Source organism: Gigantopelta aegis, chromosome 8 (assembly GCF_016097555.1).
Source record: "Gigantopelta aegis isolate Gae_Host chromosome 8, Gae_host_genome, whole genome shotgun sequence".
NCBI classification, from domain to species: domain Eukaryota; kingdom Metazoa; phylum Mollusca; class Gastropoda; order Neomphalida; family Peltospiridae; genus Gigantopelta; species Gigantopelta aegis.
The window spans coordinates 33,178,364-33,194,264 of record NC_054706.1 but is presented as its reverse complement, the minus strand read 5'-3'; the positions used below and the strand labels follow the sequence as shown (position 1 = coordinate 33,194,264).

Sequence of the window (15,901 nt, the reverse complement as noted above, 5' to 3'; positions counted from 1 at the left end):
GGGCAATACAGTGAAACCTCTCAAGACTGGACCCTCTGAAAGTTCCTTTTTAAAAACCAGGACAGAACTTAACCTCTCTAAACCAAATCCCTCTTAAAACCAACAATTTGTCTTGGTGCCTAGGGTGTCCAGTTTAGAGGGGTTTCACTGTAGATGTATCTGAGTTTACACTTACGACCAATAGCCAATTTCACTTGATTGAAGTTTACATTTTTAAAAATCTCAACTAATAAAGGTTTCTGTAGTGCTCCAAGTTGGAGGAAATTAACAACAACTAAATGATGGTGGTCAATATGTCTACATTATAGTTATAATTGAAAAATGCAGTCACAATCCAGTTAATCACAGAACATTTTCCAAAGTGGCTCTTGCTGAAACATTTGGCCTTGTAGCCAACCATATTTACACATAAGTATGCTTGACCTCATTCAAGCCTTGAAATGGGCCCAGTATGGACCGATTACAATTCTATCCGAGTTTGGGTTCTTCCAAAGACCTGTTCAAAATAATCTGCTACCGTCGTGGTATATGAGCATGTTAAAATATTATTCGATCGGATCAAAATAAAAAGTACATAGATTTTTGTCTTTAACATTTCTGTTTAAGGAGGTGAAACTTTGTTCTTTTTATTACTTCTCTACTAGTATTACTACTGCATTAAGTGCATGTATGTCAACTTCCGAGTTGTTAGCACTGGATGGCACCAAACATCTGTAAGTGATGAGCAGAATGTCACCTGCTAAGTTTAGTACACATGCGTAGAAATACATAGTACTAAGATACCAATTTCTCTCTCCTCGGGTATGTGGAACAGAGCTATCCCATGAAAAAAAGCCAGGTAAGAAATTTCTATCTTACACGGCAAATATGATAGTGTAGTTTATTTATGATAAAATGGTCAAATAAAAAGTTACTTGTTCAGCCATCTTTGTCTGTTCGTGTAAAATAATGGTTTATTTACCGAATGAGAAAAAAAAGACTCCATCATATGCGGTCATGTGGGATAGAAAAAGTACACTGTCGGTGGTGAAAATTTGTCCCTCGGACTCAGCAAGCTTCATCCCAGATCTAAATTTTCACCACTGAGGGTGTACTTTTTCTATCCCACATGATCGCATATGATGGAGTCTTATAATCACTGTTATGCATTACCGTGTACATAATAAATGGGTTTTGTTTGTAGTTTGTTTGCACCTGCTGCAGGCACGTGAATATATGATATGATGATTCCAGGAGACAAGTCAATACATTCCAACTGTAATGTTTTTAGACTTGGGGGTAAAACTGCAGTGTAGTTTTATTATTTCAAATGCTGTAAATAAGTAATGGTTAGTTGCGTACTTACCTATATTTGGATGTTTTAACAACCTACAGATCCTTGCTTCTCTTTCCAATTTCTGATGATCTGAAATGAAAATAATAAAAATTTAAATATTAAAAAAATGCTGGCACCATTAACATTAACAGCATTTGTAAAACTTTTAAATAAAAGTAAAGTAAAGTTTGTTTTATTTAACGACGCCACTAGAGCACATTGATTTTTAATCTTATCATCGGCTATTGGACGTCAAACATATGGTCATTCTGACACTGTTTTTAGAGGAAACCCGCTGTCGCCACATAGGCTACTCTTCTTTACGACAGGCAGCAAGGGATCTTTTATTTGCGCTTCCCACAGGCAGGATAGCACAAACCATGGCCTTTGTTGAACCAGTTATGGATCACTGGTCGGTGCAAGTGGTTTACACCTACCCATTGAGCCTTGCGGAGCACTCACTCAGGGTTTGGACGGTATCTGGATTAAAAATCCCATGCCTCGACTGGGATCCGAACCCAGTATACTTCTGCCACACGTCACCACACAGTGGTCCAAACTATTAACATTTTAATGTTGATTTCTAACAGCACACAAATATGATTTTTAAAGGAATGTTTTAAGTTTAAAAAATTATGCTGGTTTTAACAGCACATGCTGACATTAACACCTCCCACATGCGTAGCCAGGATTTTATATTGGGGTGGGGGGTGGGAGGGGCAACCCACATTATGTGTATATGTGTGTATGCATGTGTGAGCATGTGTGTATGTATGTATGTATATATGATTTTATCAAAATTTTATTTATTTTTTTAAAAAGGTTTAAGTGGGGGTGCGTACCCATATAAAAATAGTTATTATTATTGTGAATAATCCCTAGTTTGAATATTTTGCGTAATTACTTGAAGATTTGAACTGGTCTATACATGTATGTTTTGACTGGTTCCTGAAATGGTAATTAGCTTTAATGTATGGCATAAAGCCAGTCTAGCAACATATCCACCGTCTAACTTTCATTGATTATCACTAAGGCATCTTTTTTATGCATTCATAAGAACAGAACCCACAAGTATATACCGATATTAATACTGGCAAACCTAGATTTTCAATTTTACTTTACACACACATGTTCAAGAAAGTAATCCCATTTTCAGGCGATGTGTTATTATCAATAACATTACACAAATAAGTTTTAATATTGAGAAATTATAATGTGTCCCTAAAACTTACACACACTTCACACACACACACACACACAGAAATAAATAAACAGACTTTCAGATTTTTAAATGCCATTATATTTTTTTTTGCAGTTCTAAATAACCAGAACTTCATGCAAATCAAAATCCAAAATGTCTTCCTAGACAATCAGATACAGATACCCTTAAAATGACCTTGAATTTTGAATTTACGCGTAAAAGCATTGATTGTGAGGTGAAATGCAGACAATTTGGCACGCTTTAAGTGCTATCAATAAGTGTTTTAACTGCAACAGGCAATAACGCTGAACTATAATAATAGACACAAAGAGACTCATGAGAGACTGATGGTAGTCCTTTCGAGCCGAACAGACTCCCGGGATTTAAAAATACTGCTGTAATTTTCAGAGTAATTGAAAGCGTCACTTCAGTCGTGATGACGGTGCTGGTAATGGTTTGCAAGAGTACAAGATGGTGACACACTCTCAAGCTGCATAGCAATCAGTGTTGTCTCAACACAGCAGAGAACAGATATACATGTTTATATATATATACTCCAAGGCAAAAGTTATTGTGACATGGATTGTTTGGAGTAATAAATTTGTGAATGGATTTATGGATGTAAACCAGAGAAAATGTGCATGAAACAGCTCAAAAAAATGCAACCAAGCAGTTGTTGCAGTGATTGCATGCTTTGTGCAAGAAACATGGAATATTCAGGAGAAATCATGTCCAGTGTTCACCATAAAAGGCCAGACATTATCGCAATCATTGCTACTCTGTACAGCCTTCAGAAGTCAGAAAAACACCATTAGTGAACTGTTTGATGCAATTTCGTCATGCCACACCTCAGTGAAAATGACAGATGGCAAGCCATAGGGATGCTTGAATCTGGGACCTCGCAGCCTGACTTTTTCCAGCGTTTAGTGGCCTCAATGAGATGACGGTGCCAGGCCTGTATCAATGCTCAAGGTGGACACACTCGCTACTGACCGAGTGAACTTCGCTCTGGACCCCCTCTAGTGATTTGCATATGGCAGGTGCGCCCTTTTCATGGACTATTGCTCGTTTCCATACCTTCGGACATTTCTCTTTCCATATTATAATGTTTCATACACGGCAGTAAAAACTATCAATTATCTTTGTCTTTTGTGTGTCACAATAACTTTTGCCGTTTAGTATATTTTAAAGGGGCGGGATGTAGCCCAGTGGCTGGAGCGAGAAACAACCCAATGGGCCCACTGATGGGGATCGATCCCAATTCGACTGCACATCAAGCAAGTGCTTTAATAGTGGGCTACGTCTCACCCCCTTTCACTTATTAGAGACATTATGAAAGAACTTGCAAAATAAATTGTATCTTATTGCCACTCAGGTAAGGTCATGGTAATATCTGATCCATGCATACATCAACGCTCATGCATGACCACCATGGGTCCAGCTTCTGACATCATCAGCCAATGGATCTATAGTCATAAGTGTATGACACAAAGGGTCAGGGGTCGGGAGGATAAATGTCCCCCAGTGCTTTAGCAAATCTTTGCATTCACTGATTCAGACAAAAACTGATGGAGACATTTGAGCAGAATGAGCTGGCCTGAAACATTTTTATCATACATTCCTGTCAGTCCACTCACAATATCAGTTGTAATAAATGTAAAAATGTGTAGTGATTCACTTCAAAACTTATATAGCTGTTTTTTAGTAATGAAAACCGAATATCATGATTATATAAACATTGTTATCCATTTTTGGACATTTTCATTTAATTCAGGCATGAAAATTAGCCTACCACCTACAAAAATGGGAACCTGTATATATATGTGTGTGTGTGTCTGTGTGTATGTGTGTGTGTGTGTGTGTATGTGTGTGTGTGTCTGTCTGTCTGAGTGTGTGTGTGTGTGTCTGTGTGTGTGTGTGTGTGTGTCTGTGTGTCTGTGTCTCTGTGTGTGTGTGTGTGTATGTGTCTCTCTGTGTGTGTGTGTGTGTGTCTGTGTATGTGTGTGTGTGTGTGTGTGTGTGTGTGTGTGTGTGTGTGCGTGTGTGTGTGTGTCTTTGTGTGTGTGTGCGTGTGCGTATGTGTACGTGCGTGTGTGTGTGTGTCTCTGTGTGTCTCTGTGTGTGTGTGTGCATAGTGGAGGAATATGGCCCTCTTATGTAGAATTCTATACATGTATGTTATTGACATCAAAATTCTTTTTATACTGTTACAATAATGAGTTTCCTCGATCTCCACACTATTTAACATAAGTGTTGTAACATCATCCTGCAAGGTAACCTTGTTAACAGGGAAACCAATTCAGAACACAGGTTATGATAAAAGGAAACTACCAACAGTTTGACCAGTGTCATCATTCTGCCAATAAAGCAAACGTTTTTCCAAAGCATAAAACAAGTTTAGCTATACATGCACTGCATACCTACTCAAGGAAAAAACTCATCATAACTAATCAAGTTGTCAAAAGTGAGAGAGTGCTCTGTAAAACTGTTCCTTTGCATAAACAACATGATGGAAGTCAGTTGATGACTGTCTGTGGTTCAGCATTTACAGACGCAGATATGTGAAGCCGTTCAAAGGCAAATACAGGTATTAATTGTTCCAAGACAAGAATATACAAATCTTAATCATTTCCTCATGAAGTAACAGTCACACAGCAAGTGATTGTAATCTTGTATATTATCTACAAGGTAATTTTAACAACTGGAGTTTTAATGCAAGACTATTACAGATGATTCTAGGATATCCCAAAAACTTACATTTTGAATATATATTTTTTAATCTTCAGAATAGATTACTCAGTTCCTATTTCTTCCCCTTCCCTTGTGTGCCATTCTTCAATTTTTAAGTGGCTGTAATCTCCGAACTACAATGTAGGTTGTAATATGATACATTGTTTGCCATTACTGATGTATTCCCAGCTTCTGAACCATTTCTTTTTAGAATATTGCAAAAAAAAGGTTAAGAAGACGTGTATGTTTGTATCATCAAGATAGAACATTTTTGCTGATACCTGTTCATAATGACAACACACATTTCTTAAAAGTGTAATTGTGTTTGTATTTTCCATCAGTACCAGTTGTTAAAAGATAATGGTAATATTGCAGTTTTAAAGGAATGAATGAATGAGCATATGTTTAACAACACCCTAGCCTAGCACACTCTAGCACACTGCCACAGTTTTAAAGGAGTTCTGCTTTGCTATAATTAAACCAGCTTAACTAAACTGTAGTGATGTCTTTACTGCAAAAAGAAAAGATTGTTTTGTTTAATGACACGACTAGAATACATTGATTTATCAATCATCAGCTATTGGATTTCAAACAGTTGGTAAGTTTCGACAACAGACTTTAGAGAAAACCTGCTGTATTTTTCCCTTATTAGTAAGATATCTTTTATTTCGGGTATGTGTTTCACACAGATGGGATAGCACATACAACAGCCTTTGAAATACCAGTCGTGGGGCACTGTTTGGAATAAGAAAAAACCCTATCAGACAATGGGTCGACTGAGATGAATTGAACCTATGGTACAAGTACCTCAGGCGAGTGCTCTACCAACTGAGTTAGATCCGGACCCCTAATTCCTCCAAGTGATCATTATTGGAATGGCACTTAGTTTTAACAGCTGGTCAGCCTTCTGAATTTTTTTTTCTAGAATTGAGGAGGAGTTGATATGTTTTCTGTAAGCAGATATCGAGACCTACTACAGATTATTTTTCTACAAATTGGGTCAACAAGTGATCTACATCACACATAAATTTAAACGACATCACAATGAGCAACGAGACGTCAGCAGTGCACAGTTTAGATTTTGGCATGAAACATGCATTAATTGTCAGTTAATGAGGTGTTTAAATTCACAATAATGACTAATTGTTGATTAGACCAGCAAAGATTGAGCTGAGTGAATAGGACTGACTAGATATGACGTTGACAATTTGTACATGTAGGGCTGTAAAAAGAGTAGCAACTTGACGACAAACACTTGCCACAACATTGTTTTGGCTTTGTACACAATAGGCCCAAATATAACAGCCTATCTTATTATGTCAATTACAATTCATGGCCATATTTCGTAATGGTACACTTTTAAATGAAGCTATTTTGTACAAACATGGTTAGATACGTTAATAATCTCGGAACAAAACATTTTCAACAGCAATTTTGCACTTAATGCTTTCTATCAGTCATAAAAAGGGATGCGGCATGCACCCAATTTATTTTATTGCAGGGTGATGTAAAGTGACGTCATTTGAATACAAGTAGCACATCCATGGAATTCCAGCCACAACTTGCCTAATTAGCTGACAGTCTAAACAAAATGGTGAAACCATTGTGGCACTGACATGTAGAATAATAATCATAGCATTCCCATGCAACCACAAGGTATAGCAAGCGTTAAGAATATTTCAATTCCCCTGGGCAAACAGATGCAAGCCACAGTGATAAAAAGCAATAATTTCAGAAAGTTGGCAGAATACCATTTACACTATAAGGTGAGAACACAAAAAATAAACTTTACATTCTAAGCTTGTTTTTAGTTTTTTCATTTTAAATGCTCTGCCCTGATCACAGCATTTAAAAAGAATCAAAGGGTGCAAATATCATAGGAGTTTTTAAAGAAATTTCCAGTCTTTGGAACAGTTGAATGTACGTATTCTTTAGTGGTAAATCCCTGAGAAAAACCACTGCCAAACAGAACTCAAAAGCAAAGAATCTTTTATATGCATTTTTCCATAGACAGTATAATTAACATATATATGTACTGTGAAATTCCAGTCATGAGTCACTAATTGAGAAAAACAAACAAGAATTTCTGCCGAGTTATTGGTTTTGTATGCAACAAACTTATGTGATGTTGCTGACACTGGCATCCACAGATGTTCATCAGAATGCATTAAAAAATGAATAATAAACTATGGTACAAAAGTCTTGCCTCCATGTACAACAAACTTATACAATGTTGCTGACACTTGCATCCACAGATGTTTATCTGAATGCATTAAAAAAATGAATAATAATTTTGTTAATTTTTTTTTTATTAAACTACAAAAAAAGTTAAAAGTAAATAATTTAATTTAAATGTTCAATTAATTTTTTTTCAATAACATGCATTATGATGAATATCTGTAGGAGCAACAATAATCCAAGTTTCACTAATCTTGGAAATGGAACTCAACGCAACATTTTTACATTGAATTAAAAACAAAACCTTAAAATTGAACTAAATGCAACAGGTTTGTATTAACGTTGGGGATTGTTCAACAGTCGATGCCTATATTAATGTCTCTCCCTACATTTGACAATTACAAATTTTACACGGCAGACAAAGGTTGACACCGATACTGCCACCACCAGAAAAGTAATAGCTAGATCCAGCCTTTTTTACTTGATAAAGGCGAGACAGAATACCTACTGGGTCCACAGAGGACCATCAATCCTTTGGCCCTTCATACCTCCAACAAGTGCTCTACTGTTGAGCATCACCCATTGAGTGAAAAATGATGAATCAGAAAGACGAAGGACAGAGGGAAACACATAGAAACCGTCTAAATTACAACAATTAACACTCAGTCATGACAGATGTAGCACGTGGCTCGCAGACATAAAAATAGAAATTGCTGTGGTCGATCCAGAGTTGGATCCAAGTCTTCTCCATTAATCAGTTTAAAACACAGAATAGCAGTACTTCAGAAACTTGTGATAGTCATACATTTTTGCAGCATCTCCAAGAGAACATGCGACTTCTTGCATGTCTCATGTGAACATTTAGGGATTTGTGCATGTTTTCTGTGGGTCCAAACATAGATCTCTTCTCAAAAGAAATTGGACGAAAAAAAGTCCTAATTTCTATGCTAAAAATGTCCAATATATACATGTATATTTAATTCTGTCTGTTCAAATAAATTAATTTAACAGTGGTGTGCTGCATCATTTAATGGACTGAAAAAAATATCCCAAGTGTGATTTACTTGCACTAATTTTCTCAATCCCATTAGACATGGGAAGGGCAGGATTTAGCTCAGTTGGTTGAGTGCACGCTTGAGGTGCTTACATCGCAGGATCGAACCACCTCGGTGGATCCATTCAGCGGATTGTTTTTTTTATCCATTCCAACCAGTGTATGACAACTGGACAAAGGCCATGGTATGTCTGTGGGAAAGTGCATATAAAAGATCCCTTGCTGCATCCTCTGATGACTACGAGTCATAATTACCAAGCTTTTGACATCCAATAAAACAAACTTCCTCTTTTTTTTTTAGACATGGGACTATGGTGAAAAATCCTGGATAAATCCGCCATTGTGATGCTAGGTTATGAGTATAAACATTTAATAAATTCTGATATAGAATGAAACTCGCTACATTTTTTTCCATTAGTAGCCGCCAAGGAATTTTTCATATGCATGTTCCTACTGGCAAAACAGCACATACCACAGCCAATGATATACAAGCCATGTGATGGGGGTGAAAAGCCCAATCTAAGAATGGGTTGACCAAGGAGTTTCAATCCCATGACACAAGCACCTTAGGTGAACTAAATGTTTCCACTTAGAGACATAAATAAAAAGGTATTTCAGCAATACAATTTGACATCCATCAGCCAATGATTAATAAATCTATGTGAGCACTCTACTATACAGTTCTGCAGGAGTTTACTATAGAATGTGAATTTATACAAAAGTCTTAAAAAACAGATCTTAAACTCTAACTACATGTACGTGTGATTTGTATAATGTTTGTGGAACTCATTGGCACTGCATAGACTACTCTTGATTCGCGGCAACGGATCTTTTACTTGAGATTTCCAGAACAGGAAGGAAGGAAATGTTTTATTTAATGACACACTCAACACATTTTATTTAAGGTTATATGGCATTGGACATATGGTTAAGGACCACACAGATATTGAGGGAGGAAACATGCTGTCGCCACTTCATGAGCTACTCTTTTCAATTAGCAGCAAGGGATTGTTTATATGCACCATTCCATAGATAGGATAGCACACACCACGACCGTTGATGTACCAGTCGTGGTGCACTGACTGGAGCGAGAAATAATTTCCAGAACAATACTGACCAGCTGCAGTCTTGTCTGAATACATTACTGGTAAAAAAAAGTAATCTTACATTGCCTGTGGGTTTTACTAGTCCTCTCTGGAAGATTATGTTGGATTTACCACAGAACAGTAGGAGATCATGTTTACAGCCAACATTTTATTATATCTAAGAAAGCATAAAGTCGGTGTTCAAGAGAGAAGTGTTACTTAAGTGATCACTTTCTGAGATGCCTTTTATGATAGATTAACTTTGGTTTTGTTTAATGTAACCACTAGAGCACACAGATTTTTATGACAGATTTATCCATAAAAAATAACAAACACTATATGTATGATACCTCATAGTGTCTTTTTTTTTTATTGCAGTCGGCACCGTCAAAAGACACCTTCCATGTTCTTCAAGGTGAGATAAAAATCTACATGACTGTGTAAAATGAGACCTCAATATTTTCATTTAGAACTCTGTGTAGAGAAGGAATGGATGAACCTACCACTACATACTCATTGTAATCCACTGCCATTGGAAAAATCACTGTGCTTAAACCACTGATAAAAAATATTTACCGTATATTGCTGTGTATTAGCCGATGCCTTGTATAAGCCGACCTCTTAGTTTGACACTAAATATCAAGTACAAAATCATCGGCCTCGTGTATAAGCTGAAGTCATCTTTTGTCCAGTTGTACATTGTATTGGTTTCAATAATACTGTCAACAGATAGACTTGTGCTTTTCTTTTTCAATGTATTTTTTCACCTTTAATTATTACAGACACGGTAATCGTCATCACAATGCTAACGTCTTCCATGCCGTGCAAAAATAATTTAGCACCGATAAATCATAACAGGAAAATAAACAATTCAAGCTGTAACAACATATCATTGCACATAAGTAATTAAATTATTCACTGGACAGCAAATAATAAACTCATTAAGGCATGTTTAATCCCTGTTTTCCCCTCCACACAGAAAAACGATTCTATGGTCCATGGCTGTTGTTTACACAAAACTGTGTAATCCAATCAAATAAGAGCTTACAAAATGATATAGATAGAGGTGTCAAACAAAGATGTCGGAACACGTTTTTACCATTGAAATGACAATAAAACAAGTAATTTTTATTATTATTCATCAAACTATTAATGCATTCAATAACAAAAAACTACATAATATTGCATGACGGGGTGTATTATTTATATTGTGCACAAATTATTGTTACATAAGCTGTCAAAGGCTCTAAGGGTCTGATCAAAATTTGTAAGTCGGGGTCGGGAGTGTTTTCGATCGGAATTTTATGAACCAATTTGTTGCCTCCGTGTATAAGCCGACTCTCTTCTTTTGGAAAGTATTTCTAGACTTCAAAAGTCGGCTAATACATGGCAATATACGGTAACACTTTTTTTTGTATCCTGACACACCACTTTAATAACAAGTGTTTTTGATAGTTTAGTTTATTTTCAAAATTAATGAAAAAGAAAAGAAAATTATGCTGAAAAAGAAGCAACAAAAAAGACAAAGAGGTGATAAAGGACAATTTCTTGCTGAAAATACATTGGGACGCGGAAAAGTAAAGAGGATTTTTAGGAAATAGTTTAAAATTGCTCTTAAAAAACAGAAACAAATAGTTATTTTTAACTGGCCTATAGCCAACTGCTGAAAAGCCTTTATTATCACCGACAAGGAAGTTAAGCCCATGTTAAGACATGACATAATAGAAGGTACTGGAGCCAGTCCATCACAGTCCTAATCTATTTAAGTCGGGACTGCCCACTGTTATACAGAATTCTAGCTATTATAGTGCAACAAATTGCTCCTTTGCCCATGTGGAAATGGTAATGGAAACATAGTGATGAAACCCATGATTGAAGTTGACTTACCCTGTTTATTCTAATGCTGGTGGTACTGACTTTTATCAAAAAGGTAATGGGCGGAGAGATTCTCCTAACAGTGTTATATATGAGTATACATTGTTTCATTTAGCACCCTGTATTATTGATGATCATAAGGCAGAAAGAAATGTTATATTTAACGACGCACTCAACACATTGTATTTTTCGATTAGCAGTAAGGGATCTTTTATATGCACCATCCCACAGACAGGGTAGTACATACCATGGCCTTTGATATACCAGTCGTGGTGCACTGGCTAGAACAAGTGATCATAAGGAAGAGTCCAGTTCATTCGGTAGAGTGTTCACCTGAGGTGCTTGGATCGAAGGACTGAATCTTGGTCATGGACCTGTTCCTCTGAATGTTCCACCCATCCCAACCAGTGACTCACGACTGGTATATCAAAGGCCATGGTATGTGCTGTCCTGTCAGTTTCCTCGAGAGACTATGTGTCACTATTACCAAATGTTTGACATCCACTCATTAATAGATCACTCTGCTGCAGTGATGTCATTAAACAAGATTTCACAGAATTAAATGTCTCACCTATCATAGACGTTTTCAGTGCACTGTGATGAATATATCCATGCATCCATGTATCACTACAAACCAAGTTTCATTAACCTACATGTAGGACTTACAGTTTGTGAGAAACTGATCAATGTAAATGCAAAACTTCAACACAAAAGTAAAGTATTGCTGCTATCACTGTCACCATCTTAAGATAATTAATACTTATATCTTGCCTTTTTACTTCATAAAGGTGAAACAACCAGAATGTAAAAGACTTCCAGTTCTATACTTCATTGAACATAATAATAATATATGTACAAGTAGATTTATAGATACACCCATATAGTATTATAATAAAAAAAATTATGGAAATCTACTGTATCTGTGAGTTATCATCACATTCAGCCGTATTTGAGTGTTTTTATACTACAGAAATATTGATTGATGGTAATATACATGTAGATTTGTACCATCGTGCCTTAAATCCCATTAGGATAACAATAAAATATGAGTTATGTGAGTCTGAGAGGAATATGTATATTTTGTAACTGAGCTACATTCCATCAAAGTTACTGTTTGTTTTGTTTAACAACACCACCAGAGAACATTCATTACTTAATCATCGGCTCTTAGATGTCAAACATTTGGTAATTATGACTCGTAGTCATCAGAGGAAACATGCTACATTTTTTTCAATTTGCAGAAAGGGATCTTGTATATGCACTTTCCTACAGACAGGATAGCACATACCATGACTTTTGACCAGTTGTGGTGCACTGGTTGGAATGAGAAAAAATATAACAAGTTGAATCGATCCTGTGATACAAGCACCTCAAACAAGCACTCAACCTACTGAGCTAAATGCCACCCCACATTAAATCAAATATTCCAATCAATTCATGTGAAATCCAATATAAACCTAAAAATAACCCATTCTGCTAAACAAACATGTGACCCCATTGAATAAAGATGAAAATGTTGTCATAATATAATATGCACTAAGAATTTTTTTTATCATGACTTAACCAAACAATGATGTGGTCAATAGCAAGTGAAGTAGAAAAGACTATTATGTTAAATCATATTATGTTAAATCACATTATGCATTGGAAAGAAAGAAATGTTTTAACGACGCACTCAGCACATTTTTAAGGACCACACAGATTTTGAGAGGAAACCCGCTGTCGCCACTACATGGGCTACTCTTCCAATTAGTAGTACGGGATCTTTTATTTGCGCTTCCCACAGGCAGGATAGCACAAACCATGGCCTTTGTTGAACCAGTTATGGATCACTGGTCGGTGCAAGTGGTTTACACCTACCCATTGATCCTTGCGGAGCACTCACTCATGGTTTGGAGTCAGTATCTGGATTAAAAATCCCATGCCTCGACTGGGATCCGAACCCAGTACCTACCAGCCTGTAGACCGATGGCCTAACCACGATGCCACCGAGACCAGTCATTATGCATTGGAAGCCAGCCAACTAGAAAATCGTACAGGCCAGTAATTCAAGAACTAACCTGGAGTGACCCAACAACCCAACAAGTGATAAAATTGGTCTAATTCAATTAACTTCCAGTTATCATGTTTTACTTCCAATTCGCTGAATATATACTGACACAATTCGTACAAAAGACCTAAAAAAAATTCTCCCTGAACGTGTATAGGTCAGGTGTTAATTGAATTGAGGAACACTGCAGCGCAAACAGTACATTCACTTTGTTAGTAGTATCAGTGGGTATTGATTGGCGGCTGGTCTCGCTATGTTATGCGGCACCTGCTGACACGAGAAAGTGTCACGAGAAAGTGTCGTGCAGTCAGCTCAGTTTGATGGTCAGGTAACACGGGAGACATTTAATGTGTTACTCAACAGGTGTACAACATTAATTGACAGGTGTTTACTCCTGCGGGTCATAACAGTACATGTGGAATGTACTGTATGAAATGAATTTAATGCGAGCATGATATCAATGCGAAAAATGCATCCAATGTATTGGTGTAATAATTACTTGACACATTATATTTTTAACCAAGTCATTACAAAGAAAATACCAACACAATCAGATGTATGTGCATTTGTTAGAATGAGAGTGCTTACTATTTTATGTAATTAGAAAGTAATCATGTAATGAATAAGAAAATATAACTTTAAAAGAAATGCATATTGGACAAGCAAAACAAACAATCCATGAATTGTAGTTGTTGTTTACATTAAGTACATTTACTATGTTAGCATCTTATCATTTCTATGGTGCCATACATAAGAGGCGAAGGAAATTACTGCCAACCAACACAAATAGCCAAAACAAATGTAAATTGCTATTGTCTAACTGATGTAAGCTAAAATGAAAATTCAGTGAAAATAACTAAGCATTTTTTTTTTGCAAAATTATGGTCTTTAAAAGTTGCATTTGCCAGACGCATCAATACAAATATGCAGTATTTTAGTGTGTACTTCTCTGAACACAATGATGTCATGACATACTATTTTCCTGATTTACAGCATATTAACAATATCAGGCCTGGACTTGAAACAAATTGACCATAACCTAAAAACAGGTTATGCTAAAACAGAAGACCGTAATTTAAACTGTAGGTTATTTTAAGTTAACTTAGGATTGACTGTTAAAAATGAAGCATGAAGCAACTTCTGTATGGTTACTGTTAAGGTTGTCATCTGTGATTGCCAAATGTGGTATTTTCTATCACCATAGGCAACACGTAGCCTGAACAACCATTCATATCTTTCATCAATTAAACCCTCAATATTTAGTAGTTGTTTTGGAATCCTTGGACAATAAATCGATCAGCCCTAATGGCTCCACAAGAGTTTATTCATTTCAATTTTGTTTTAAATCCATGTGGTTGAGTTAGGCTGTGGTGCTGACATTAGGTAGGAAGGAAATGTTTTATTTAATAACGCACTCAACACATTTTATTTAATGTTATATGGTGTCAGACATATGGTTACGGTCCATATAGATATAGAGAGGAAACTCACTGTCCCCATTTCATGGGCTTACTCTTTTCGATTAGCAGAAAGGGATCTTTTATATGCACCATTCCACAGACAGGATAGTACATACCACGACCTTTGTTACACCAGTTGTGGAGCACTGGGATACCCTGAATGGCTGGAAACATATTGGGCCAAATTTACAAAAACTGTTTTTCTTAAACACAGGTGTTTAAGCAGTGTATATGTAAGACTAAAGCAGCATTTGTAAATTCAGACCGGCCTCGGTGGTGCAGTAGTTAAGCCATCGGACTACAGGCTGGTAGGTACAGGGTTCGCAGCCCGGTATCATCTCCAACCCAGAGCGAGTAATGCCACTACACCCTCTTCTATTTCTCTAACCAACTAACCCACTGTCCTGGACAGACAGCCCAGATAGATGAGGTGTGTGCCCAGGACAGCGTGCTTGAACCTTAATTGGATATATGCACGAAAATAAGTTGAAATGAAATGAAATGTAAATTCAGCCCATTATAATATCTTTTTAAGAATAACAGTTTGCAATGGTAATTATATGGTTTATGCACAGTTACAATTAGCTGTGTAAACAAATACATAATCAATAATATAATTATAACACTCCATGTTCATTTGGATGCTAAAGGTTATTTTAATTGTAACAGCTGTTGTAAGCTGGTATTTATTATAAAAAAAAACAATGCAGGACTTTCTAAGTTCATACAAGTATATTGTGCTATGTTGCCACTGTACAATCAACAACTATAATAAAATGTTATTGTGGGAAAATAAAGTATATTAAGTCTTGTAACTGTATTTGTGTTTTAATACCTAATACATCTAAGTGCTGACAGAGCTGTTGATTACAAGTGTGTTGTGTGTTAAAATAAAGATAGGGCATCAGTTTTTAAAAGGTCTTGATGGCACAGCAGTTCTATTCAGGCTATTT

At 36.4% G+C, this 15,901-nt stretch overlaps 2 protein-coding genes across 11 annotated transcripts in view; both read right to left on the bottom strand.

The window, feature by feature from the left end:
- The window catches only part of LOC121379308 (solute carrier family 43 member 3-like), a 340,851-nt gene that overhangs the window by 196,337 nt on the left and 128,613 nt on the right, over positions 1-15,901 (bottom strand). The window lies entirely within an intron of this gene.
- The window catches only part of LOC121379310 (calcium/calmodulin-dependent protein kinase type II subunit delta-like), a 218,992-nt gene that overhangs the window by 182,427 nt on the left and 20,664 nt on the right, over positions 1-15,901 (bottom strand). For all 8 annotated transcript variants that reach the window (XM_041507866.1, XM_041507869.1, XM_041507872.1 and 5 more), the window contains exon 3: positions 1,346-1,405. In XM_041507866.1, coding sequence (XP_041363800.1) covers positions 1,346-1,405 — 60 coding nt within the window. The remainder of the gene's footprint in view (positions 1-1,345; positions 1,406-15,901) is intronic.